The sequence below is a fragment of the Lepidochelys kempii genome, chromosome 1 (assembly GCF_965140265.1).
Source record: "Lepidochelys kempii isolate rLepKem1 chromosome 1, rLepKem1.hap2, whole genome shotgun sequence".
Classification (NCBI taxonomy): Eukaryota; Metazoa; Chordata; order Testudines; family Cheloniidae; genus Lepidochelys; species Lepidochelys kempii.
In genome coordinates this window covers 117,421,644-117,448,467 of record NC_133256.1, presented here as the reverse complement: position 1 = coordinate 117,448,467, position 26,824 = coordinate 117,421,644, and the positions used below count along the sequence as shown (strand labels likewise).

Sequence of the window (26,824 nt, the reverse complement as noted above, 5' to 3'; positions counted from 1 at the left end):
CTGGGCCGTGGTGGTTTCACCTGTGCGCCGCCTCTTCCCCTCCCTAATCTGCCCCTGCCCTCAAGGTCCCCACTGCTCGCCACTTCCTGGTGAGTCCCTCCTCGCTCCTCTCCTCCACTCCACTCCACTCCACCACCCTGCTCCAGAGGCCCCCGCCACTATCCACATCCCTCTTCTCCTCCACTCCCCTCCCCGTGAGACCCCCCCCCAACCCCCTGCATCCCTCCTCACCCCCCCCCCCACAGGGGAGGGGGATGGAGGAGAGGAGGGACACAACGGGTGATGGGAGAGGAGGAGGGATGCGGTGAGCTGCAGCGAGGGGGCCAAGCAGGGAGGGAGCTGAGCAGGGAGGGGGTGGAGCGGGGGTGGGGCCTGGAGCAGAGGGGGGGAGTGTGGGTGGTGCCACTGGCAGAAGAGGCAGGACATGGAACTAGCCTCTTCCAGCTTTACCCGCTGACCATGTCTGTCAGATTTTTTTTTTAACACAGGCAAAACATCATCACCAACTCAGGCCCTCAGGTTGTCCAGCCGGGCACTCTCGGTCAGAGATGACCTTCCTGTTGTGCACTCAGGTTTCGATCTCAATGTCCTGAAATTGACTGTGGCCCCTACTAGGTCTGTTGCTATAAGAAGATGGGAGGATGTGCCACCTCCTCCTCCATCTTCAGGGCCTTGTCTGCGGCCACCTCTATGGGAGCAGGGAGTGCACCGAGCAGATGCTCTCTTTCTCCTGCTGTAGGTGCTCTGTGGCATCCAGCTGTCCACATGGCAGAGAACACAGGGAGGACGAGATGCAGCCACATACCCAGGCTATGTCAGGGTGAACCAAAGGAAGTGGGGCCGGTGATCACTAAGTCACACAATACGCTCCCAGCTACAAATACTGTCAGCTGGTCATACTCTGGGAAAGGGGTCAAAAAACTTTTTAAAAAGATTATTAGTATTAGGCAGGTAATGTGTTGGTGGATCCAGGCCCACTAGAGTTCTAAGCTGCCCTGCCTCCACAGAGGTCATCATGTGTGAGGTGAGTACTCTAAAGGCTGGCTAGCTGCTGAGAGTGAATTAGGGAAAGACTTTTTTCACGACTTATGCACACAGCAAGATTTCACATGCTCTACATCCAGAATGCAAGTTAGGATTATTTGTGACAAAGAAAGCTCTTAACTAAATTTTAAGGTGGCTAACGAACCTATTACTCATAGCTTTGAATGTTAAATGGCGGCTCTGAAGTCAACATATCCCTAGTGTCATTTATATGGAGCTGCAAAATTAAAACAAAGCCAGCATTCAGAGTAACCCATACCAAAGAAGAGCAGTAAGCATTAGCTGCCTGAACTGTGTGCATGCTTTTTCGATTGGTGTTCTAATGTGGTTTGCAGAAGATACCACGTTTTCAAAAGTCTCCAGTGAACTAAAGTTCTCACTATGATACCACAGTCATCAATATTTTGTCTGCTCCGACTTTATAACAACTTTACTCTGCACTTGACACATTACAAATATCTTTAATACATCCTGCGCTTATGCAGAAAGCCTCATTTACAAGGTGTAATGTTCGGTAAAGCTTATTTGACATACGGTCCCACCAGCAACCAGGTTTTTTGAAGGAGGTAACTAATATATTTGATAGGGGCAATTCCCAGGGCTGGGAAGAAGCTATTTGTTTTCCCCTTAAAATAAGAGACAAGCCGGGTGGGAATTCATGTTCAGAAGAATGTGTGTGGTGGATTGGGAAAAAGGCAGCTTTCCATGGGGGTATAGCTTCCTTGCAAACCTCTGTTCTGACAGTGGTTCTGTGGGGGGTTTTATTGGGCCTCAGTGACATCATGTTCATTGGGCTTCCGTGACACCATATCCACTGTGCTAGGTCAGCATTGAATCTAGATCTGAATCTTGGAGAAGACTCTATCACTGCCTCATACCCCTTTGGTAAGGAAGGGAAAATAAAATGGACTCCCAGGGACAGGAGGGGGAGATGGGAGTGGTAAAGGGTGTTGCTACCCAGGAAACACCTTCCAAAGAAGAAATTAACTCATAAAGCTTTTATCTGAGGGAAGCTGAAAGCCTGTTGATTAAAGGGAATAAAGAACAATTAAAACCAACTTTGAGAGAGCTATTGAGAAAAAAAGATTCCACGTTGGCACAGACTTATGAAGGTGTGAATGCAGCCAGAAATGGGTGACATTACAGCAAAGAAAGCTGCTGCCTCACATATTTGCTTAAGATGTTTGAGGCTTGGTGGGGAAAAAGGTTACCAAAGCAAAGGCTAATGGGAGAAAAAATCAGTGGCTTTGGAAAGCTTGATACAAGATTGGCAGATTCAATCTTTTGGCACTTCAGCTAGCCACCTGTGTATACCCTCCCATCCGGACCAAAGCTCCCTTGTCTTAATGCTTGTTTTTCTTTTGCCTCTTTTGTTAACGAACTGTTCAAGACTAGCATGACAGGCTCCTGAGTTCCCTGAAAGTGCATCAGAAGTCATCAAATAAAGGAATGAAATATTGAAGAAACATACCTGCACAGTTGGCTTTGTAGAAAATATGATTTTCTTTCATTGTGCAGAGAGGATCCGGCTGAAATAGGATTAGTTTGGAATAAAGAGGAACTCAGAGATGACATTCTCTACCCATTGAGGTCCATTGTCCTTCCATTGTGCTCTGGGTCTCTCTTTAGTGTGTAAAGCCTCTTCTTTTGATGACTTAAGAACTCAAACAAAACATTTAATCATCAAAGTCACTTCCAACTAGAAGCTATAGAAAATATACCCCAAAATAGAGTATTAAACTGTATAAATAAACTTATCTTGGAACAATTGGCATGTAGAGTGCAAGTCTTCCGTACTGTACTTTATGCTAGCGATACACTGCTAAGAGGATTACAATTTAAAAATCAATATCTCATTAAAAGAATTTCTTTTGGCTAGCAAGAAATTAGATGACTGCTCTTTATATGGAGGTAATGGCAAATCCTTTATCCCTCTAACTTTAAGCCTATAACAAATTATTAAAACTTTCTGCAGATTCTTGCTCTACACAGAGATGTATTTCAGCAATATACGAAATTCAGACTTGCTTAAATCAAAATTTGTGACCCAGGGACCTTGTGATGCCAGGTAGCACATTGGTCCATAGGGTTTTACAGGGATCCCCTCGGTCAGATATATGCAAAATAGTTCACCAAAGGGTGGTATGTCAGGTTTCTACAGAGAGCCAGGAGCCCTCTAGTCATTATAAACATTGTGCAATGTATATGGGGATAATATTTAAGAAGTTATGTATCTATTACTGAAAATTATGTTCTTAAGGTCTTGGTGGTAAGGCCAGTCACCGTGACATCCTCGGACATGTTCCTTCCAGGCAGGTGGTAATAGATGCTTATCTCCCTGTCTAGTCATTTGTGCATTATATATTGTCTGCCTCACAATAGAGGCCTATTTGCATACTGAACCAGGTACCAATCAAAAGGTTGCAAAATCTAGAAGACAGAAAATCTACAGGAAGGAACAAAACAGGAGGTGGATGTTCTATTTATGAATGAAGATAAAGGATGGGACTTGTATATCTTGGGAGGCAAAGGAACACAGAGGGTCCTTCTCTTAGGAGACAAGCTGGTAGCATATCTATCTCGTGAAAAGAGGATCACAGCCAAACCTGGCTGTAACATGCTGCAAGGACTTTGGGTGACCTATACTCTACAAGACATGAGTGTATCTAGTTAATTACGTCTAGGTTCTAGAATGCATGTTATGCTTTTATTCTATATGTAACCATTTGTTTCCAGTACTTCTACCTGCTATTACGTGAATCTCTGGACTTTGTTAAATAAACTTATACTTGCTTTCACTCTAAACATATCTGAGTGGTGTGTGTTCAGGAGAGCGATGATCAGAGATGGAACTGGTGGGCTGGGGTGTACTGTTCTTTGGAAATAGCAAATCTGTGAATACTGTGTGTCCAGTGGAACAGGGGCTGGACACTCCAGGGAGACATTTGGAGGCCTCAAGGGCTGGAGTATGCCTATCACTTACCCGTGGAGAGCCAGTGGGGCCTGCGAGGCCTAGGGGGGAGTGCTGGTGTTGCCCCTGGCTGGTGGAGTTTGGGAGCTGACGCAGACAAGGGCAGGTAGTGAGGTGCCTCACAACGCTCAGGAAGTGTCACTGTGGCATAGGCGGCAGGGTGTAGACTCCATCTGCTGGTTAGCCAAGGGTCATACTCCAGCCACTCATATACCAGCCAATATAAATACTGAGCGATTCAACAGTGAGAAAGTCGGAAACAGGTGAAGAAGAAGGGGTACAGTTTGTTACTTTCTGTTTGGTTATTTCAGGTAAGGGAGATAGAACAAAGGAAAGGACAGGATGAATAAGCTGGAGACACATGCTAAACATACCAAATTGTAGTTGGAAAAAGGGTTAGGTGCACAACACGCTAGAGGCAAATAGAACGACAAGGCCCAACTTCCTGGGTGGCAGGAGCATATGTGGGTGTAACTTATCTACCAAGTGGACAGAAGGGTGGGGTTGTGGCAGGAGAACAACCAACAGGAGAATATAAAATAACATGCATAGGGAAGAGATGGTGTGGAATTATTTAATCTTATAACCCCAGCCCTCAATCCCCTTACTGCTCATGACCAACATGGAATTTCTACCACCATATCTCACTGCTGAATTTGATCCCAAAATCCTGTCTGGAGGGGCTTTACAAATGAAAGTTAGACTGACAATATACTAATGAAGTATGTTACTGAAGAAGACAGAAGTATACAAAAAGGAGCAAGAGCACCCTTTTGGGGCCCTGGCTTTCCCACCGAGCTGTCTCAGCAGACTGTGTGGTAGCTGCCTTTTTATACTGTACTTTGTACGTAATTCTGTGTCTTTTAAAAAAAGAACAGTGGCATTCATTGGTTGAGTAACACTATAAAGATGGAAATTCAGTGCAAAGGATACTGCAAAGCCCCTTGAGAATAGATTGAGAGCAAAACAAGTGGATCCAGATAGAGACTTTACAGCATGTCAGATTTCAAATGTAACTTGCTGAGAAATGTTATCAGAAACCACCTAAGTAGTAAGAACAGAAGTACAGGATAAACAGAGACACAAAAAAAATATGCAATAATTATGCAGTTAGCAAGATTTATAGCATTAAAGGCGGATTAAATATCTAAAAGCAGTAAATGTCACATCACCAAGATCCCCACACACATAGTAAGTCATTTGTAATCCATAGCAATTCTGTCTCCATATGCTAAACTCTGAACTGTGGTGTGATCACACTATAAAGATAGGCATTCAGGGAAGTGGCTACCTACAATCTTCTTCTATCTTTGCAAGGAAGGAGAGGTGAGTGTATGTCACAGCATATTATCTTATGCTGCTAAGGAGGGAGAGTGAGAATTGAGAAACATAAAAAGGCTACAGATTGAAGAAACAGAAAGATCTACAAGAATATCCCTATTTATTAAATCACGGTAGGTGTGTAACTTGCAGTTGTTTCAAAGGAATGTTAGTTACTCCATAAGGGGTGTTAGAGTGACTAGCAGGAGCGGTTTTCAGTGCTGTCTGGAATTTTTGTCAAGGTCATTGCTTGTTATGACTCCAGGCAAAAGTACTTTCCTTTGCCCCTGCACTCCCTGCCTTCCTTAATAAGGGGAAATTATGATTCAGTGTTACTTAGCACTAAGCAGCATCATTTGTCAGCTGTTGTATTTCCTCTGGGTAATGTCAGCCTGTTGCCATCAGCTGTTCAACTGGAAGTGTATTGCTGCTTGTCTTGCAGGGGCACTTCTCTTATTACAAGGCAAGCCACACTACAGTGCATTCAGAGCTGTATAGCCTTCTGGTGGCAATGGGCTTATGGCACCTCAAGCAATTGCAACAGATGACAAAGGGAAAGCAATGGAGCATCCTAAAGTTAAACACAAGTCTATTAAAAACACCCCAATGAAGTTCTGTACAAGGCAGCACCAAAGTAGGGTGAAAACTTGAGGAAGACAGACTCAATTCTCTTCCAGAGGGGAGGCATCAGCCTGCAATACATTCTGGACAATCACACTGTGGATTTGATTACTAATAGAAGAATATAATTCTGCAACTGTCCCCATGGCAGTGCCACAGAACACACACACTCTGCTGCAAATTAATCAGCACATTTCTCTGTCCCCCTGCTCTTGCAGTTGCACGCCATCTGTAAATCTGGTGACCTATGGGGATGACATGCAGGGAGCAGTTATCTAGGTGCCTTAGCCATTCAGCTAAATTAAGCCTTTAGGCCCCAACTCTCATCTATCCTAAGGCCCCTTTACACCACTCTGGCAATGTAAAGGGGCCTTATAGTGAATGTAAATTAATTTTATGCCTATTTTAAGACCACTTTGTACTTACAGGGTGGTGTAAAGGGGCATTCGCTTACGTGATAATTGGTCCTTAACCGGATATACAATTTCCTCCCTCCACCTACAGTTAACTGATTCCTGTCAACTATGTTCATTATGAGCGCAGGCCTGGCCTTATTATTTTGAGGAGGGTCAGCAAGAAGATTCTTTGAGCCCCTGTAATGTACTTGACTCATTTTATATAAAGGGAATTTGGTAGAGGAGAGAGCCACACCACCAGCAGTTTTCTCTGGTGTAAGAGAAGAGGAGCTCAGTATTTTACAGCCACCAATACAGACACTATTTCAATGACAAACTGTCATGGAGCAAGAAGGAAGGTCCTTTCGGGGACCAGTAACTGGTTAAAAGATAGGAAACAAAGGGTAGGTATAAATGGTCAGTTTTCAGAACGGAGAAAGGTAAATAGTGGTGTCACGCAGGGGTCTGTACTGGGACAAGTACTGTTCAACATATTCATAAATGATCTGGAAAAAAGGAGTGAACAGTGAGGTGGCAAAATTTGCAGATGACACAAAACCACTCAAGATAGTTAAGACCAAAGCAGACTGTGAAGAGTTACAAAGGGATCTCACAAAACTGCGTGACTGGGCAACAAAATGACAGATGAAATTCAATGTTGATAAATTCTAAGTAATGCACATTGGAAAACACAATTCCAGCTATACATATAAAATGATGGGGTCCAAATTAGCTGTTACCACTCAAGCAAGAGATCTTGGAGTCATTGTGGATAGTTCTCTGAAAACATCCCCTCAATGTGCAGTGGCAGTCAAAAATGCTAACAATGTTGGGAATTATTAGGAAGGGGATAGATAACAAGACAGAAAATATCATAATGCCTCTAAATCTATGGTATGCCCACATCTTAAGCACTGTGTGCAGAACGGCTTCCATATGAGGAGAGATTAATAAGACTGGAACTTTTTAGAGTGGAAAAGAGATGACTAAGGGGGATATGACAGAGGTCTATAAAATCATGACTGGTGTGGAGAATAAGGAAATGTTACTTACTCCTTCTCATAACACAAGAACTAAAGGTCACCCAATAAAATTAATAGGCAGCAAGTTTAAAAGAAACAAAAGGAAGTATTTCTTCACACAATGCACAGTCAACCTGTGGAACTCTTTGTCAGAGGATGCTGTGAAGGCCAAGACTATAACAGGGTTCAAAAAAGAACTAGATAAATTCATGGAGCACAGATCCATCAGTGGCTATTAGCCAGGATGGGCAGGAATGCAAAACCATGCTCTGAAGTATCCCTAGCCTCTGTTTGCCAGAAGCTTGGAATGACAGGGGATGGATCACCTGTTCTCTTCATCCCCTCTGAAGCACCTGGCATAGGCCACTGTCGGAAGACAGGATACTGGGCTAGATGTGTATTGGGCTGGATAGACCATTGGTCTGACCCAGTATGGCAGTTCTTATGACAAGTCTCAAAGGAGCTGGGGTGGAAGGCCCGCACCTTGCCTCATGGGTTCTGTGTGCACCCTATGTTGGCCACTGCTCCCCATGTTGCGGGCTTTCTTGCTCCACTCTTCCATTCGTCCGTCTCTCCTCTCTTCCTCCTGTGTGGTTTTCACCATTTTAGCCTAGTCCTCCTTCTTAAGCCTGGTCCTCTCATTTTAGCCTGGTCCTCCTCCTCTCTTATACCAATGAATTGTCCTAAGAGATCTCAATGAAACTTTCATTATACTCTCTGAGGTGACTTTACGCCAACATACCTTGTGTTGACCTAACTTTCTAGCATAGACATGACCTGAGTGTTAAGTAGTTTCTATAATATTCATCCACAATTATTCCTGAAATGCTATTAACCACAAAAGAATGAAGATTTCCACATAGAAAAAGTAGCTCAGAGGAATATTGTTTTAGTATATTTCACTTACAAATTGAGAAAAAGATAATGAGCATTCCAATTCCAGACTGTAAAGTGTAGGAGCACAGAGCTAGTCGTATGGAACCATTAGAAAAAGGGCACAGAATACAAATTTAATTGAACTTAGTAGGTCACTGCATCTAGTACCAAACACTGTGCTAAGAAGAATAAAACCAGACACAGGTATGTGATCAGTATCTTTTGCTTGAGAGAGAAAAATTCTACTTCACCTTTATTAGGACTAAACTTTAAGGCCTTAATTCACTATACATTATTCACGTTGTTACATTTTAATTCAATAGAGAGGTAATCAATCAGCTCATTAGCTCTGAAATGCATTTAACAATATACTTTTCTATGACTTCATATAAAAATAACTGAGCTGTTACATCCTTTAATTATCAGTTAAGAAGTAACAAATCTAAGACATTGTAACTGCTGCTTTTTCAAGAAAAACAAGAGCACTTCAAGCTTTGCCACTTTAGACTGTTCTTTTGTGAACAATGCCCAGTAACAATTCTCCCTTAGACCAGTCTGTCAATATGCTTCTGGAATCACATCCAGCTACTAAAGGACTTCCTTTTTTGAGGACAGCAGCCCATGTCCAATTTGGCACTGGTTTTCCTTTTTTAAGTTCACAGGTGTAAGATACTTCCTTTGCCCTGCCACAGGAGGCTATCCAGACAAATACTGTGGCTGGATTTAGAACGAAAGACTCCATAACTTTATGGCCATCATTAATGATTCTAGCCATGGAAGTTGAGACACTATTATATTCAAAATTCATCCTTTAGGAGAGAGATGCCAAAAATGCTGCTTGGCAGCCAAATATGACTCTGCGAATCCTAAAATGCAGCTGTGGTCTTCCCTCTGCCACTTACTGCAGGGTGGGGGCAAAGCTGATCAACCACCGGTTTTTATTGCTGGTGAACTAAAAAACAAAAAGACTTCTCGTAATCAAACAGGAACAGTGCACGCACAGGCAAATACTATGGTTGTGTTAATTTAATTTTCATTGAAAAATGTATACACAAGTGTAGCTCTTGAACTCCTGGCAAGTTGCCAAAGCTGATGGCCTAAAGTTTGGGCAGCTTTGATTTAGGGCATTATGCCAACTGACCACCGGGAAGAGTCAAGAATGAATCTACCCATTTAGAATTGGGGAGGTACATTTTGGGAGGGGATTTGTTTTTCTCTGAAGCATCAGGTACTGATCACTGCTGGAAGCAGGATACTGGAGTGGCTGGACTATTGGTCCAAATAATTACGGCAACTTTTATGTTCATATGCTTTCTTGTTCTCATGGCTTATTTAATATTTGTAACAGCCTGAAACATTAGAAAATAAACAACGTTAAAATGCACACTATTTAGAAAGCGGGTCTTGGCTTCTATATTTGCTCTTGCAAATACAATTCATCTTTACTTTTTAATTAGTTTTCCTCAAAGTCTCCCCAACAGTCCTTCCGAGTTTCTTGTTGGGATCTATGCTCCACCTCAAGTTTTCAGACAACATACAAACTTGGAAGTTAACAATTAAAAAATGAACCATTATGTGGCCTGATAGACCAGTCGTAAGTACAGATAACACCATGACACAAAATAAAAACAAATGGCCTCTGGAATCCGCCCTTTTTGGATAGGACTGAAGCTTCTGTCAAGTTAGACTCATTTTATGTGTATCACAAAAAACAGCATTAGCTCAGCACAACGATTATAGAAGCCACAGAGCAGACTCTGGATGTCTTTTGCTTGTCTAGCGCATCATCGGTTTTTGGTCCTATGTCCGCCTCTTGTTTTCATACCCCGTGAGAAACTCCACATTTCTTTTTATAAGCATCAGGTCCCCTTGCATTTCACAAAACTGGTATCTTTACGAAATGCTTTACAACATTTTACATTGCATTCTATTTGATGTTCTTTTATAGTCTAGTGGTTTCTTCCTCTTTTTCCTTGGGAAGAGGGGATAAATACAGTATATATGTTGGATGAGACAGATTTAATTCACAATAGAAGATTGCAATGTCATATGTTGAAAACATGGTCAGTGGCTAACAGTTAGGAACCCCTAATTGTTCGTGTGACAAATATTCCACTGAAAAATGGAGCAACATCAAAAAACTAGAAAACAGTGGTACACTACTGTCAATCCCAGTTCTGTCAGTGCTTCAGCTGGTATTCATATGCTTTAGTTTAATCTGATAGACATGTCTTCACAGTTTCTAGACATCAGTTTAGCAAAAAATCTGGTTCCCGATATCCAAAGAGTTTAAAGTCTCCTTCAAAGCGAGTATATAGGCGTCTTATATCTCTCTTGCTAATTCCTGAGAAATAACGCTCTACCTTTGTTTTGTTGTATACCGTTATTCCTGGTGGAATTGTGGGATATGATACCAGATGGTCTATTCCTGCTTCTTTCAAGATATATGGAGCATCATCCTCCAGGGTTTCATGGTGTCCAATCACACTATAAGTTATTTCACATGGGGCACAAAGTTCCACGTATGTTACCCAATGAATTATGTGATCACCGAACTGAACATCTAGCCATCGGTGGTTAGGGTCCCCCAGATAGCGCACAAAGTCCTCAAACTGCAGCCCCTTTGTCTCTGTGCGATTCTTCCTGTATTTCCGAATAATGCCAGGAGCAATTTCATGCCTGTACCAAGGTTCAAATCGAGGATTGTGGACAAACTTGTCCTTAAATGCAGAAATAAGTCTTTCAAATGGATCTCTTACAATAAAAAACTTGAAGTATAAATTCAGTCTAAAGGCAAACAGAAATGGAAGGGATTAAACAGATAGAAAAAGTGAACTACGTACCGAAAAGCTACAAAACTGAGATAAAATACGACCTCTGAAACACCAAGAATATGACTTTTAAGGAGGAGCCCACTTTTTATCTCTCTCTCAGACACTGGCTCAAATGAGCTTTGGACCTGGCCTCAAATGAGATGTCACCTTTCTGTTATGGAACTATCCCTTCTCAAAACCAGTTCTTCAGGGTGGCTTATAAAAACCTTGAGTATAAGACTAAACAAAAAACTGTATTTTCATAACCATCTGGGCACAAGTCTCCTAAGTGACCACAATCATTTTGTTCCTATCCTCCCACTTCCTCAACCCTTCTCAGGGCCCAATTGATTTCAGTAGCATTACTTACGAAGTAAGGCACTTGTTGATGTGAATAAAGGTGGCACAATCTGACCTTAGATTGTAAGTTTTTCTAAGAAAGGAATCTTCTTCTATCTTTTATTTAAAACACCCTGAGCACTTACCGTGTTATATAGGTAACAGATGAACCAGAGAAATCCTAAGCACATCTAAGCACAGCCTGGGTTTGATTCTCCACTCCATTTCATCAGTAATGTTGGTTTTACGCCTCTGAAGTCAACATGAGATGGTAACACCAACATCAACGGAATCAGCAGAGTTACACCAGTGGTAACACCTCCTAATTTTCCTCTTTGGTTCAGAAACCTATTTATCTCCTTGGGAAATCACATCTTACCGTTTTTGAATTTCAGAGTCACTGAAGGAGGATAAGCGTGGAAGTCCGTTCTTCTCATGGTCATGTACAATGTTCTCTGGAATCTCTTCTATGGAAGAAAATGCTCCTAGATAAAGAAGACAGACAGAAAAGGTTACCTTTAAAAGAGGTGGGGAAGGGTATTTGTGTCTCAGTGGTGTTTTTATTTATTTTTTCTCTCTTCTGTGGCATTAATATCTATGGTTACTAGGTACAAAAGCTGTTAAATAAGGGAAGATTCAGACTGCAACACTAACGGCTGTTCAACACTCAAAAGAATACAGATTTGGAGATTTGTAACATAACTCCTGTCTAAACCAAACAAGCATTCAAGTTTCTTAATAATGCATGTTAAACAAGCATTATCTATCTGTCAGCCCTCCCCTCCCCTCCCTTCCCACAACTTTCCTCCCACATAACCCAGCTGAAAAGCTTAGCATTACAGGAGGGATTGGCTTTTTTGGTTTAGTTTCCAGCAAACAGGGAACACTGTAAAGCGTCTACTTGAACCATGTTAACTCAAAAACACTTCACTGTCAAGCTCCTGGCAAGCTTTCTTTGCTTGGGTCCTTTTTTAATTAAACGAAAAACTATGCTGAAAACTACCAAACTTCAGATCCTTCTGTGTTGCATAAGAGAATAAAATACATAACACATTTAGAATGGTGAGAGTCCAGGTGTTAGTTTATCAGTCTTTCTGTAGGCACGTGAAGGTGCAGGAAAGAGTAACAGCTAGTTTAGGACCCCAGTCCTGCAGTGACGTGCCAATATAGAGCGCCATGGAACTCAGTGGGATTCCATGTGGGCGGAAGGACAAGCGCAGTGTCATCAGACTAGCAAGTCTCCATGAAAGTCACCAGTGCCCATCTATACACAAGTGCTCCCACTGCTGGAGTCGCACTGGTGCCAGGAAACATGTTTCAGAAAAAAGCCTAGTGTCGATAAGGCTGCAGTGACTAATTCACACAGCTTGGAATCTTAATGTCTTTATGGAATGTCTTAATGTCTTAATGTCTTTAATGGAAAACAGTCTTTCCTGTTTTATAATTAATGCTTTTTGTCCTCCCCTTTTCTTGTGTGAATTGAATGCTGGCAAAAGCCAGACTTGACAGCCTAGGACTTTCGGTCTTTGCTTACGTGTTGGTTGAGCAGTCACTCAGAAGAGCTATGTCGTTAACACTATCTAGATCTTCTGTTGTACGTTGTCAAGCCATGTGAGGCCTGTGTTGTATCCATCTACATTTTTTCTCAAAATGAACTCAGTGGCAATACCAAATAGGAGAGATGAGAGAATGCATCCTTGTTTGACATCAGTGATTACATTAAACCATTCACCCAAGTTTGCATTTACTTTTACTGTGCAAACTGCACCTTGAGATATAGCCTTGAAGAGGTTAATTATTTTTGTTCACAGACCATAACACTTCAGAGAGAGAGAGAGAGAGAGAGAGAACATGCACCTGTCAGAAATTTATTTTAACACAAATCACAACATTGTTCCTTTTCTCCTGTTTTAAGTCATTCTACAATTTATTTTCACTGACCAGGCTACAATTCTACACCCTTAAGTGTATGATTGATTCTTCATAACTCATGCCATGGCCCATTAATAATGTATATACAAAATCCCAGTGTTACAGATCTGCAGCAGCTGCCAAGCTGAAAATTGAGAACTGCTGTCAAGACAGAAATTCCAGCTTCATGCCACGGAAATCTTACAGTACTGCTGAAAAACTGAACTTTTTCTTATGGCTAGACACTTGAAATCACAACTGTTCCTTTTGTTGTTGGTTCAAGTCATAGGTTTTAAATTACCCTGGCTTAGGGGATTGTGATCCTTTATGATTCACTTGCTTAAAAATTCTACTCACAGGGTGTTCGGCCTGCAGTGAAAATAAATCCACCAAATAAATCCTCAATGGCTCAGATAAATCACTTTTAGGTAAGTTAAAAGATATTTATTCTAGCAGAAAGAAGGTAATTTTTAATTTTTCAGATGGAGACATTTAAAAAGGACTAAAAGGAACTGCAAGGAATGAATGAGTGGAATTAAGTATCTGTTTGTAAAGAAGAATGTTAAGAAATTAGTTTTAATGCTTCCCTCATTCTAGTGACTCAGCCCTTTCCCCCTCAAACAAAAACCTTACACTCATTAGAGTAAGTAGGTACCATTTAAAACAATCAAGACTTTTTTCCATTGAGTGTTGCCCACTTTTGGAGTCTGACAGAATAGGATCTTGTGCTTGTCACAAACAAATATTCGGTCCAAGACAAACTTGGAAACAGTAGTATGAGAGAGATTTCTCAGCGCTGCATCTCTGCACACATTCCTGAGAAGTTCAATCCTTTTCACATGGACCAGGGGTTGGTGCATCGGATCTTCAGAAAAAACTCTTCCAGTCGGCTTATTAAAAAAAAAAAAAAAACAAGCAAAAGTTTAACTTCTAGATCAAATTTTAGAGAGTAAGAGACCAACCAGTCAAATTCAGTATCATAGTAGAGTATATATTATGTTCCGCCCTTGTCTGTATAAAAAATACTGTTAAATTCACATCATCCCAGTTGGTTTATGTTGGCTTCCTCAGTGTTGCTACTACAGAGGCTGGTGATTTTCAATCATTATCTAGGAGGGTAAGAACCTTTCTATACAGCAATTTTTATCAAGTTTGGCCTTGTCTGTATAGAAAGGAACAAACCATGCTTTTACCAGAACTTAAAATTCCTTGTCTAAGTGCAGTGGCAAGTAGGAACTTTTCCAGGTGGTGGGAAGGCAGAGCTAAGCAATCAGTTTCAGCAGAAATGAAGTTTTCATTTGAAACATAAAAGATTTTTAGCCCTTATGGACAGGAAGATAACCTTCCAGATGCAAAGTGATGCTGTGCTGACTTCCCGTATCTGCACATGCATACAGTCCTAATGCATCCGTTTCTCCAAGCTGCAGCAAAGTAAGGTTGACCAAATTCTGCTCAGTTTCACAAGTGCTCTTCAGAGCCCAACGGGCAGCAATGAAGCAAACATTAATGGTCCTTTCACTCTGCAGTTGCTTGGGAAAGTTTTGCACAGAGGCAGGCCGTAGCACAATTCTGGATGAGGAAGAGGAACTACTTAATCAAATAGCAACCCAATAATCAGAAAGAGAAGCAAAGATGATAGAGGAGCAGTAATATCTCAAGAACACATCACGGTAAACAGCTCAAGCTCTGTTTAATGGAAATGGTCATTGTGACGGTGCACCCCACAATGCTTTATGAGAAGATGCTTATGAATGTACATATGACATAACTGGAATATGTTTTATGCTACATATGCCACGTAACAATCTTTGTAAAGGTTATGATCTACTGAATATATTCATCCTATTTGTATGCATGTGTCATTGTTGTATTCGAAGTTATGAATATTGGCTGTGTACTTGTTTGATTTTAAGTAGCCTTAGTAAGGCATTTGGTCAGCTTCTTTAGAAAGGAATGTGCAACTTAAGTGCCCAATCAAGAAACGCTTAACAGACAATGGATCTTGGAAAGCTCCAATCCACATAAGAAGTCTATCTGAGGACGTTCAAGGTAGCATGTGAACAATGGCTGCTACCTGTAAGGACATGTGACTTGCCCATGTGACTCCAAAACTCCATCTTGTAGCTGGGATTCTACACAGGGGGAGGGAGGGGTGTCCACCCACAAGAGAAAGTCTATTTAAACCCCTGGGAGACCCCTCCATTTTGTCTTCAGCTGGCTCAAGAGATGGCCTCTCCACCCCCAAAGGATACCTGAAAGAAACTGGAACAAAGGACAATAACCACGGGGGTGTGAGTGATTGCTGGACCCAGACTAGAAGGAGGCTAGTCCATAAAAGAGGCTTATTGGAACATCTCTGAGGGTGAGATTTTATCAGTATTCAGCTTCTTACTGTATTAGGTTTAGACTTGCGTGTTTTATTTTATTTTGCTTGGTAATTGACTTTGTTCTGTCTGCTATTACTTGGAACCACATAAATCCTACTTTTTGTATTTAATAAAATCACTTTTTACTTATTAATTAACCCAGAGTATATACTAATATCTGGGGGGGCAAACAGCTGTGCATCTCTCTCTATCAATGTTATAGATGGCAAACGATTTATGAGTTTACCCTGCATAAGCTTTATACAGGGTAAAACGGATTTATTTGGGGTTTGGACCCCATTGGGAGCTGGACATCTGGGTGTTAGAGACAGGAACACTTCTTAGGCCACTTTCAGTTAAGCCTGCAGATTTTGGGGAACGTGGTTCAGACATGGGTCTGGGTTTGCAGCCGGCTAGCATGTCTGGCTCAAACCAGGCAGGCTCAAACCTGAAGTCCCAAGCTGCCAGGGACAACAGACTTAGAAGTAGTCTCAGCACATCAGCTGGCAGTTCCCAAGGGGTTTTCTGTGATCCAACCTGTCACAGTCATGTCTACAATTATTTCATTCAGTGTTAGGTGTTGGCTTTCCAGAAAGCATACAGAGCATTCTGATTCTGTTAAAGTGAGACATTGGAATGCTTAGGGAAATTCCCTGAAAAAAGACCCACAGATTAACAGTTTAAAGTAAAGCAGCTTGGGTTTATGAGGCTGAAAGCTGCTACAGCCTTAAAGATCTTGCAGGGTAATAAAGCTTATGGCCTTTCTGCATTAGCCTCAGAACAAGGGTTACTCCATATAGAGACTTAAAGTCAGGCATGTGACAGACGATCTAAACTTAGATGATTTGATCCTCTGAAGGAGGGCGTCTGCACAAGCACCTTAAATCTTTCAGAGAGTGGGTGACGTCTTAGTGAACAACCTACAGCTTACAGGGAAGGGGAAAGAAGAAACCTAAGGCTTGAAATACATTCTGGCCCCTTCTTCAGTGCTTCTTATGCTTTCCTTCTGCACTTCTGTTCTGCTACCCAACCTCCAGTTTTCCCCTGAGGGATACAACCTCCTCTCTCTGCTACCCCTCTCCATGACCCACTTCCCCACTGCACCTCCACGCTCCATGCTCTCCTTACCCCACACATCTCCACTGGGCCTCTTAAATCCACAGGAAGTGAACACCTTAGGAGGTCTACTGAAGGGAGTACTGGGGTTAGCAGGGACTTGGCAGGGGCAGGAGGAAGAGGATCAACAGCAGAAGGTGGCAACATTCACCTGCCCCTTGAATAGATGAATTAGGATCCTTCCATTTTAATTGCCTCCCACTTTCTGGTCTCAAGCAAGGATCTGGCAGAACTGTGGTGACCACCAATCTTAAAAAGGGAGCTCTTTAGGTATAAACAGCTTGCTGGATTAACTTCAATTCTGGTGGGGGAAAAATCTATTTTTTCTACTAACAGGCTTCCCCAGTAATTGGTTTACACGGTGAGGCCGGATTCTTCACGGAAAAGGGCTAGAAGCTTTCATTTAAAAATGGGGAGGAGCGATTAAAAGAAAAAAGAAAAAGTGTGCTGACACCTCCAGCAGTCATTTTAAGGGAGTCTAAGCCAATGAGCTATCTTGATACTGCTATTTAAAATAACCTTTGAAGTTAGTGTTCAATCAAGTAATATTTGGTCCTATGCACTAGATCTCAACTAGATGAGTCCAGCGAACTAAATTTTATATAGAGTGGTTAGATCATGAAGAAAAACACACATTTTCACAAACTAATTTTCACTCAAATTTTCCTCTCGTTTTTCCTCCCTTTTCATATTGCCTCTTGGTGCAAAGTAGTAAAAAGTTGGAAAGCTTTGTCAACTCTGCTAAACACCTCCATTTCTAGGCCATCAGGCACCATTTATTTCAAATGAGGGAGAAAAATTTACCTTTTCCCCAGGCCTGACTACCAGCTTTTGGATTTTAGTAGAGGGATGGGCCAAAATCTGATTTATAAGGAAAATTCAGTTACAACCTTAACTATGGTGTGGCTACCGACAGCCCCGATCCCCCATGTTATTGGTTCCAGCTGCATTCTGTCCTTATAGATTTCTTATTGTCACTGCCGATCTCAGCACAAATGTTAGAAACATATTGTGAAAGAAGAAAAGGAGTACTTGTGGCACCTGTTACTCTGAAACCTGTCATTGTGAAAGAAGAGACCCTACTTATTTTATTTTCTTGAATAAAGTCCGTTATTCACTTTGACCTCTCTATAACTCACTGTTACAAAGGTAAAGTTCAGAAGGATTTGATTAAGGGAGCTTGGAAACCCAAGCACTGTCATCCATGCATTCAAAATGTCAAAAGCTTCAAGCATGTGTCTGTGAAACATACGTAAGGAGGCTAATTAAAAGCCTTCTTGTTTTCCACCCCAATTCTCCATGGGAAAACAGTATCTTGCTTTCTACTGCTACTCCTCTCCAATCTCTCTTGGCCATAATGAAATCTGAAAAACCTAGCAGATTGCTTGTCTGACTATAAACATCACCTTTGCATGTATTCTGGATTAACAGCTCTCCTCAGCACTTCAAGCTGTCATAAAGTCATGGGGGAGATAGTACTGTATTCTGGCATTTCATTATTCTTTCCCTGATATGCAAGGGCAGATTTTATACACTTACAATATTGCCAGCCTTACATCAAAGTACTGTCCAAAACCCGGGGCTTTCTCAGTTTGAGCATTCTGGTAACGACTTCAATTTCAACCTCTACATGCAAAAAATCAGCCATAAAATGACTTGAGACAATGGGAAAAAGAGCTTCCCTCAGAACATCACCAAAACAGCCTCCCTCATCAATTCTTTATTCCATGACATGGGGTTATTGGCTTGTCTCTGTAAATTAGAGAGTAGCAGACTTGTTTTGCCTAATTTCCAGTCACTCAAAATTGCATACTAGAAAGTTCAACTTGTAATGAAGTCTATTGGGTTCATGTTCTGCTTAGGTGAAACCTTAAGATGTGGAGCAGAGAGTACACGATACATGCAGAAGGGGAGTGCGGGGGGATACGGAATGGAACAGGCAGAGCAAAAGACAAAAACAGAGACTGCACAGAGGACTAAAGGAACCAAAAGTGGGGAGACACAGTCTAATTACAAAAATAAATATAGTGGGCTGGAACCGGGAGTAGTGGCTGGGCCTGAGTTGCCCTACCGGCTACTGGGAAAGTGGCACAGACTTGGCAGTGGATCAGAAGACTGCCTGAAACAGCTTGTCCAGTGGGACTTTGATACTGTGGAAGATGAGAACTAAATAGTGACTGGCCGGAAGGCTGAGACATGAAGAGGGAGCATCCTGACTCCAGAAAGAGACCACCGGGCAAGTCACAAAGAGGAAGTAACTTGAGCGGAGAGAGAGAAAGAGAGAAACCAGGGGCAAGCAACTTAAGAAGGGTATGTCAGACCAGTTCAGAACTAATTCCCAGGTGCAGCCACAAGGAGGCGCCCCAGCAGTGATTGAACCCCATGACAACTCCAAGAAGAACAGTATGATGTTCACCTAATTTATTCTAAATAAAAGGGCCAAGTACATATTTCTTGCCCAGCAATTCCTGATGCCCTAAAACAAGAGCTTTCTTTCATTAACTCCACATTTTCACACATTTTTCAGCGAACTGAACAGTTATCTCAAAAGCAGGCACCTGGAATTCTTCAGGCAAACATTTCTCCTCTGGCACTTGTATCTTTTCAACTTTTGTCATAGCTGTCAGCATTAATGGCTCTTGCTTGACACCATATACTAGATAAGAATGAGAGAGGAGAAAATTATAGAAAAATGGACAATTATTTCTGCATTACAGCCAACTACTGGTATCAATTCTTGAATCAACACACACGTTAGGGCTTGCTTCAAAATGGAAGGTTACTGAAACAAACATGGCACAATATGGCTCACTAATATTTTAGAGGATGTCCCCTTCTGGGATGTTGGTTGCTAAAGGCGTAATTCACCCCGGTATAATTTCAGTAGGATTACACCAGGGATTAATATTGTGCTATGTCTTTATTAGGCTTTTATTAACAGAAGAGCAGAGAAACATAAGAATTCATAAATCCAGCCTGTAAAAAAGATTCATCTAGTCATTTCACATATTGTTCGAGACATTAATGTATGATATTTAAATTATATTCAGTAGACAAATGAGCATAACTATATGGGTTTGACAGCAGGAGATTTTTACTTTCTGTAAGCTCAGCTAAGTATAGCCAAAAAGAAAATTAATCCATCAGTGTTTGCGCATCTTAGTATGCAGGTTTGTCCTGTTGTAAATGTCACCGTTCAGGGCAACCGCGCCTGTATTCCTCCTTATGGTTCATAAGGGCACCCATTCCAAGCTCCCAGCTCCTCAGCCATCACCTCTCTTGGGCTGACATCCACTTCTCTCTTCTTCCTGAACAGGGTTTTTCCAGGCTGCACAGTTCCCTGTCTACACCGTGATATTCCCAGCAAGCTAGACTGCCCAAAAGGCCAGTATCTGCACTTTGCTTTCTCTCCAGAGGCTAGAACCAGTGTATTATCTGTAGTTATAAGTTAACAACACAACTCTTTTTAAGCAAGCACATACTATTTTTAAGGTGAAAGCATTACATAGAAAACATATTAAAAATTTAAAAAAAAAACAACCTACACACATGCTAAAAATCTTCTCAGAGGTCACCCTAACTTCAACAAGGTGTCAATCCTTCAGAACTCAGAAATGCTTTTTCCCCGTGGCAACAAATTTGTGACAGTCTCACATTCAGACTCAGAACCACCATAAGCATTTCAGTCTTTCCTTTATACAGCTTCGGATTTTGCTCTTGGCCTTATGTAAAAGGTGATCAGCTCACAATGGCCCACTCCTCAGGGTGTACCTTCAAAAAGCTTTTGCATAACCAAGGGTGGGGAATTTGCATTTACCTTCCCCTAGACCCTGTGTACTCAGAGGAATATTTGGTCCAGGGCAGAAGGGAAAAAATGCCATACTAATAAAATATGGAAAACAAATAATTGATTTAAAGAACAATTGCTAAACAAAATAAAGTAAAATAAACAAGCCCCTTGTCAACTGAGTACAATATTTTTGAGGATAATCCTCACTATGAGTATTAATCGTAAAGGGTTGGGTCATACTGGTCCCCCCCGCCGCAGTTTAGCACTCTATATTTTTTTTCTTCTGTGAAGGTAGTTACTTGTCTCCATATGTCCTAGTACAAAGAGAAGCACCCACCAGCACTTGTTGCTTCATTCATGTGCCTGTACTGCAAAGTGAAATTTAGAAGATCTTTTCACTTTAACTTTACTATTTGCACAGGGAGCAAAGTAGCAATCTGAAATTGGAGTAAAGAGGAAGTAATCAGATTTTGCCATTTCCGTTCACGGCAACAGCAAAATGAAATTTAGGGAAACCCCTCAATTTCCTGTCAATTCAACTCTGTTCATACATAGAACAAAGTAGCACAGGAGGGAGAGAGAAGGGGAAGTGAGCAGTTAGACAAACGGGGAAAAAAGGAAGACTGTTCCCTTGTGTTCCCCATCTGCTGGCTGTCTTCACCTGGTCTCTCGTCTTATACTGCAGTAGCCTTTACTCCAAAGACCTTACAGCCTTTTTGTTCTATGTTTGTCGTGCTATCGTGTCCTGATCCATGACTGGAGCTACTAGGCACAATCCACAGTACAAATGATAAATAAATGACAGTTGCAAAGATGCTTCTGGGACACACACACACGCCACACACGCAAAGCCTTCCCTCAAAAATAAAATTCTATTGTAGCTTTCAAACAAACAAAGATTCCCAACCCTCTGCCCTACGGCTTAAGATGTCTCCTACAATAATAATTAATCAAGACAGTATATGGCACTTCATTACATTACTCTCACATTTTTACAGATACATAAAAAATACTTGAAAGAGCAAGCCACCCGCAATTTAAGGACAATCATGAATCTTGGTGAGAATTTATTATTGCTGAAACTAGAACAGAAGTGTCTCAAATTGCAAGCTAAGCCATCTTCCCTGCCAAGTAGGTTTATTCTTCTTCAAATTAGTTCAGGAGTAGTAATAGGAAAATTAAGTAGTGGTAGTGAAAAAAAGTTACGTAACTTAAGCATACTGAGGTGCAGGAGGATAATCAATGCTTGCTAAAAGCTTGTATATCATAGCAGGAGGAGATTAAACAAAATGGAAACTACCACTTCTATAAAGACAAGGGGAAGGAAGTCAGTTATTTATTTTTGAGGATACACGCAGATAAGACAGAAAAATCAAAGAGAAGGCAAAGCAAATCATGTCTCACTGGAGACCAGATTAGAACCCAAAGAATCAGTTCATCTCTAAGGCCCCAATCCTGCAATGAGCTCCTGTAAGCAGGAGCCAAACTGCAAAGGTGAGCCAAACTTCTGAGCCAAACTGCCAAGGTGAAGCAGTCTGTCCAAGCACAAATCATTGCAGGACCCGGACCCAAGTTGCAAAAACATGAGTAAAAATAAGCCAGGGAGTTGCCTACTTAATCACAGGAGCAAATAAAGACCTAAAAAGCTATCCATCAAAAGCAATTTGGACAAAACATACACCTTATGAAAACTGGTTGAGTTAACTCAAACAAATAGTATTTTCTACCTTTAAATTGTCTCACAAGAGTTGACAGCATGTCATTTAGGAGGGCCAGAATATTTTTTTATAAGTAATCAGTAATTAGACAGTTTTTCTATCACTATTAAATATTTCTGGGTCAAAACAGTTCAGGGCCAAAATTACTCTCACTCTTCCCCCTCAGCCATCATTTTGATAAGTCATACACAAAACTAATGTTCATGATCCCTTTCCAGAAATCTTTAGCTAACAAACACTGTTCTTACAGCTGTCTACATTCTATACAATATCACTGGATGGCAGTTACTTAGCACAACAAATAAGGCTCTGATTCTGCAGAGGTATGTACATAATCTATGTGAATACTCCCAATAAAATCAATAGGGCTACTCGCAGTGTGTAAAGTTAACTATTCGCTTAAGGCTTTGCAGGATCGGAGCCTAAGGAATTACATTGTCTTTTGTTCCAGTAGCAATTCTGGGAGGAAAGGAATCAGCTTCGACCCAAAAAACTGGCAGGTACAAAAAAGAAAAGGGGTGAGTGGGTATTCCAACTAAAAAGTTAAAAATAAATAATTACATCTGAATTCTCTTGACATTTCCTGATGGAAAGCTGTGGCATGCAGCCTCATGTATAAGATGCTTATAGCAATACATTGTTATTGTGGAAATCAGTGGTCACTTTTATTTCATTTACTGCTTCAAGAATAAGCATAGTACAAAATAATAAAAGTTATCTAACTAAAGTCAGATCAGCTCATCTGCAGCCATAACAGAGCACAGAAATAGCCTGCAGTGCCAACAGCTACAAAGAGTTCACATCTGTAAGCCTTGCTGAATAAGACTGCAGACACTACCAAGCATGCCATTTAAGTGAACTTAACTGTGCCATTTATCCATTGACAAGTCATTGAAAAGAACTGAACTGATGACCTTACTCTTTAAGTGTCTTTAAAAGATACAAGAATAGAGGTATCTTCTAACATCTCACACTCACACTCTCTCTCAAAAACACTATCTGCATGTCATGTCAGTGCTTTCATCATACGCTCCCTGCAGGTCTGCTTGTTAACAGCAACATATCAGTATATAGAGAATGCGCCATGTTGTGTAGTGTCATCAAGTGGCTTTAAACTCCTTATCAGTCTAATACCATCTGGGCTACTTAGGCTAAGCAAAAGCTATAAGCTATTTGTCAATCAAGCAGCAGAGGATAAAATTGAAAGTAAGGAGCAAGGCAGGGGAGGTTAGGGTACGTGCACTGCTAATCAAACTTTATACAATGTCTCTTGAATGCTGTAACTGGATGGCAAGTATTTAAAATGGTGCAGAAAATAAAGACTATGTAGTTACTATTTAGTTACTGTGAAATCTTCCTTCTCTCTAATAAGGAACGAAACAATTCAGGGGATTGTTCTGCACTGCTTCAAACACGCACCATTTGTTTACTGACTAAGATGTTGAATTTGAATTGGTTCAAGAACTTGTTTATTAAAAGGCAGACTTTCAAAATGTAACCCCCCCTCTGTTCCCAAATGTATGAATCTGTTAGCAATGTCATTTTTTCAGATCGTTATAAACAAGAATGTAAACTGTAGACGTATTAGCATTGTCACTTGCTAGCAATTTATAAAATGCACTGCTCCAATCTCTAATCCTCTAAAATACACAAAGAGATAACAATGTGTTGGGATCTCCTTTGGGCACAATGATTACACTGTCACTTTTGGACAGAACATTGTTCAAAACTCTGTATTATATCAAATTTAATTAAAGGTGAACTTACCATCTGGGTCTTTAAAAGTCAGTGTGATGAACTTGCTAGCAACCATGAACATGAATATCACCCAAAAGCATGCAGCTAACAGCAGCCACTGATGGTGCATGTTGTCAGATGTGAGCCATATAAAACTTTTGTATCTTCCTGCTTAAAAAAAAAAAGTAAAAATTACAACATACGAAATATATTTTCTTCTATTTTATAAAACCAGTACTTTGTACAGCCGACATTAAAATACACATATTATATTTTTGCCTGAAATCAAATACACCTCGAGGAGTAAACTTTATAACAATATCGCCTTTAATAAATATAATACTTCTACAGTTATGATACCATTTTATTACTGGTGTTCTAGTAACTGCTAGAGACTCTAGCCTGGCCAAGGCTGCCACCATGCTCGGGTGCTGTATGAAAGGGTAGTAAAAGAATATTCCTGCCCCAAAGACATGACTATTTTGGGCCCCCACCCTGCAATCAGATCCACAGGGCAAGCCCTTTTTCTCTTACAGAGCCCCATCAAAGGCAACAGGGCTTCAGGAAGGTTAAAAGTTTCACCTGGAAAGATTGCAGGATCAAGTTATTGGTTTAAAAGCAAAGCACAACAGGTGGTGAACCAAAGAGGAATGGGAGAGAGGATGGAGTAACAGTGGTAGGCTACTTAGGCATGCAGTTGGCAGATATGCTGGGGTAGGAAGGCTGCATGTCGGTTTTGTTTAGTTTTGATCAGCAGCTGACATCTTAGCAATTGACTTCCATGGGAGCAGCTAGGCCAATGTTGAGTGCTTTTGCAAATCCCACCCGTAAAGGTTAAGTCTATACAACTTTTTAAAATTCTAGTTCAATCTCCATTTACCTGCTAAGACCTGAGATCCCTCAGGTGTTGATGTTTCATTGCAAGAATGAAGCAGAAGCTGTATTCCTAACCCTGCTTTCAATATCAGTACTGCTTCAACTGGTGCTGGATAAACACAAGATACCCAAGGGCCTGAATTTGGGTATTTGCACTTCACCTCTAAGAGAACTCTTCTCCGTGAAGATAAATAGGATAATGAAACTTTGATAGCTCTTAACGAGGATCTAACATACAAATGTCAAACATTAATATTACTTCACAATAACGTAGTGAGGCTTAGCTAAATTATTAGCTCCCCCACCCCTTCAATGTATCATTTTTAATTTGGCTGTTGAAAGACAGTTTCCTTCATTATCATACTATGGGTATGTGTACACTACGGAATAAGGACGAATTTATAGAAGTCGGTTTTTTAGAAATCGGTTTTATATATTCGACTGTGTGTGTCCCCACAGAAAATGCTCTAAGTGCATTAAGTGCATTAACTCGGCAGAGCGCTGCCACAGTACCGAGGCTAGAGTCGACTTCCAGAGCATTGCACTGTGGGTAGCTATCCCACAGTTCCCGCAGTCTCCGCTGCCCATTGGAATTCTGGGTTGAGATCCCAATGCCTGATGGGGCTAAAACATTGTCGCGGGTGGTTCTGGGTACATATCGTCAGGCCCCCATTCCCTCCCTCCCTCCCTCCGTGAAAGCAAGGGCAGACAATCGTTTCGCGCCTTTTTTCCTGAGTTACCTGTGCAGATGCCATACCACGGCAAGCATGGAGCCCGCTCAGGTAACCGTCACCCTATGACTCCTGGGTGCTGGCAGACGCGGTACGGCATTGCTACACAGTAGCAGCAACCCCTTGCCTTCTGGTAGCAGACAGTACAGTACGACTGGTAGCCGTCATCGTCATGTCCGAGGTGCTCCTGGCCACGTCGGCTGGGAGCGCCTGGACAGACATGGGCGCAGAGACTAAATTTGGAGTGACTTGACCAGGTCATTCTCTTTAGTCCTGCAGTCAGTCCTATTGAACCGTCTTATGGTGAGCGGGCAGGCGATACGGACTACTAGCAGTCGTACTGTACCATCTTCTGCCAGGCAGGCAGGATATGAGGATTGCTAGCAGTCGTACTGTACCATCTTCTGCCGAGCAGCCATGAGATGTGGATGGCATGCAGTCCTTCTGCACCGTCTGCTGCCAGCCAAAGATGTAAAAGATAGATGGAGTGGGTCAAAAAAAGAAATAGACCAGATTTGTTTTGTACTCATTTGCCTCCCCCCCTCCCCTGTCTAGGGGACTCATTCCTCTAGGTCACACTGCAGTCACTCACAGAGAAGGTGCAGCGAGGTAAATCTAGCCATGTATCAATCAGAGGCCAGGCTAACCTCCTTGTTCCAATAACAACGATAACTTAGGTGCACCATTTCTTATTGGAACCCTCCGTGAAGTCCTGCCTAAAATACTCCTTGATGTAAAGACACCCCCTTTGTTGATTTTAGCTCCCTGAAGCCAACCCTGTAAGCCGTGTCGTCAGTCGCCCCTCCCTCTGTCAGAGCAACGGCAGACAATCATTCCGCGCCTTTTTTCTGTGCGGACGCCATACCAAGGCAAGCATGGAGGCCGCTCAGCTCATTTTGGCAATTAGGAGCACATTAAACACCACACGCATTATCCAGCAGTATATGCAGCACCGGAACCTGGCAAAGTGATACCGGGCGAGGAGGCGACGTCAGCGCGGTCACGTGAGTGATCAGGACATGGACACAGATTTCTCTGAAAGCATGGGCCCTGCCAATGCATGCATCATGGTGCTAATGGGGCAGGTTCATGCTGTGGAACGCCGATTCTGGGCTCGGGAAACAAGCACAGACTGGTGGGACCGCATAGTGTTGCAGGTCTGGGACGATTCCCAGTGG

The 26,824-nt window shown here is 41.7% G+C and overlaps 1 protein-coding gene across 6 annotated transcripts in view; it reads right to left on the bottom strand.

Annotated features, from left to right (window-relative positions):
• Positions 1-8,467: 8,467 nt before the first annotated feature.
• The window catches only part of CHST10 (carbohydrate sulfotransferase 10), a 32,491-nt gene continuing 14,134 nt past the window's right edge, over positions 8,468-26,824 (bottom strand). For 4 of the 6 annotated variants that reach the window (XM_073352051.1, XM_073352060.1, XM_073352080.1 and 1 more), the window contains exons 2-6: positions 24,070-24,207; positions 19,353-19,450; positions 13,968-14,202; positions 11,781-11,886; positions 8,468-11,036 (exon numbers count right to left, since the gene is read on the bottom strand). In XM_073352051.1, coding sequence (XP_073208152.1) covers positions 10,499-11,036; positions 11,781-11,886; positions 13,968-14,202; positions 19,353-19,450; positions 24,070-24,169 — 1,077 coding nt within the window. In that variant the 5' untranslated portion in view covers positions 24,170-24,207 and the 3' untranslated portion in view covers positions 8,468-10,498. Of the gene's footprint in view, positions 11,037-11,780; positions 11,887-13,967; positions 14,203-19,352; positions 19,451-24,069; positions 24,211-26,824 lie in introns of all 6 variants that reach the window. The other 2 variants (XM_073352071.1, XM_073352041.1) reach the window with 1 other exon arrangement.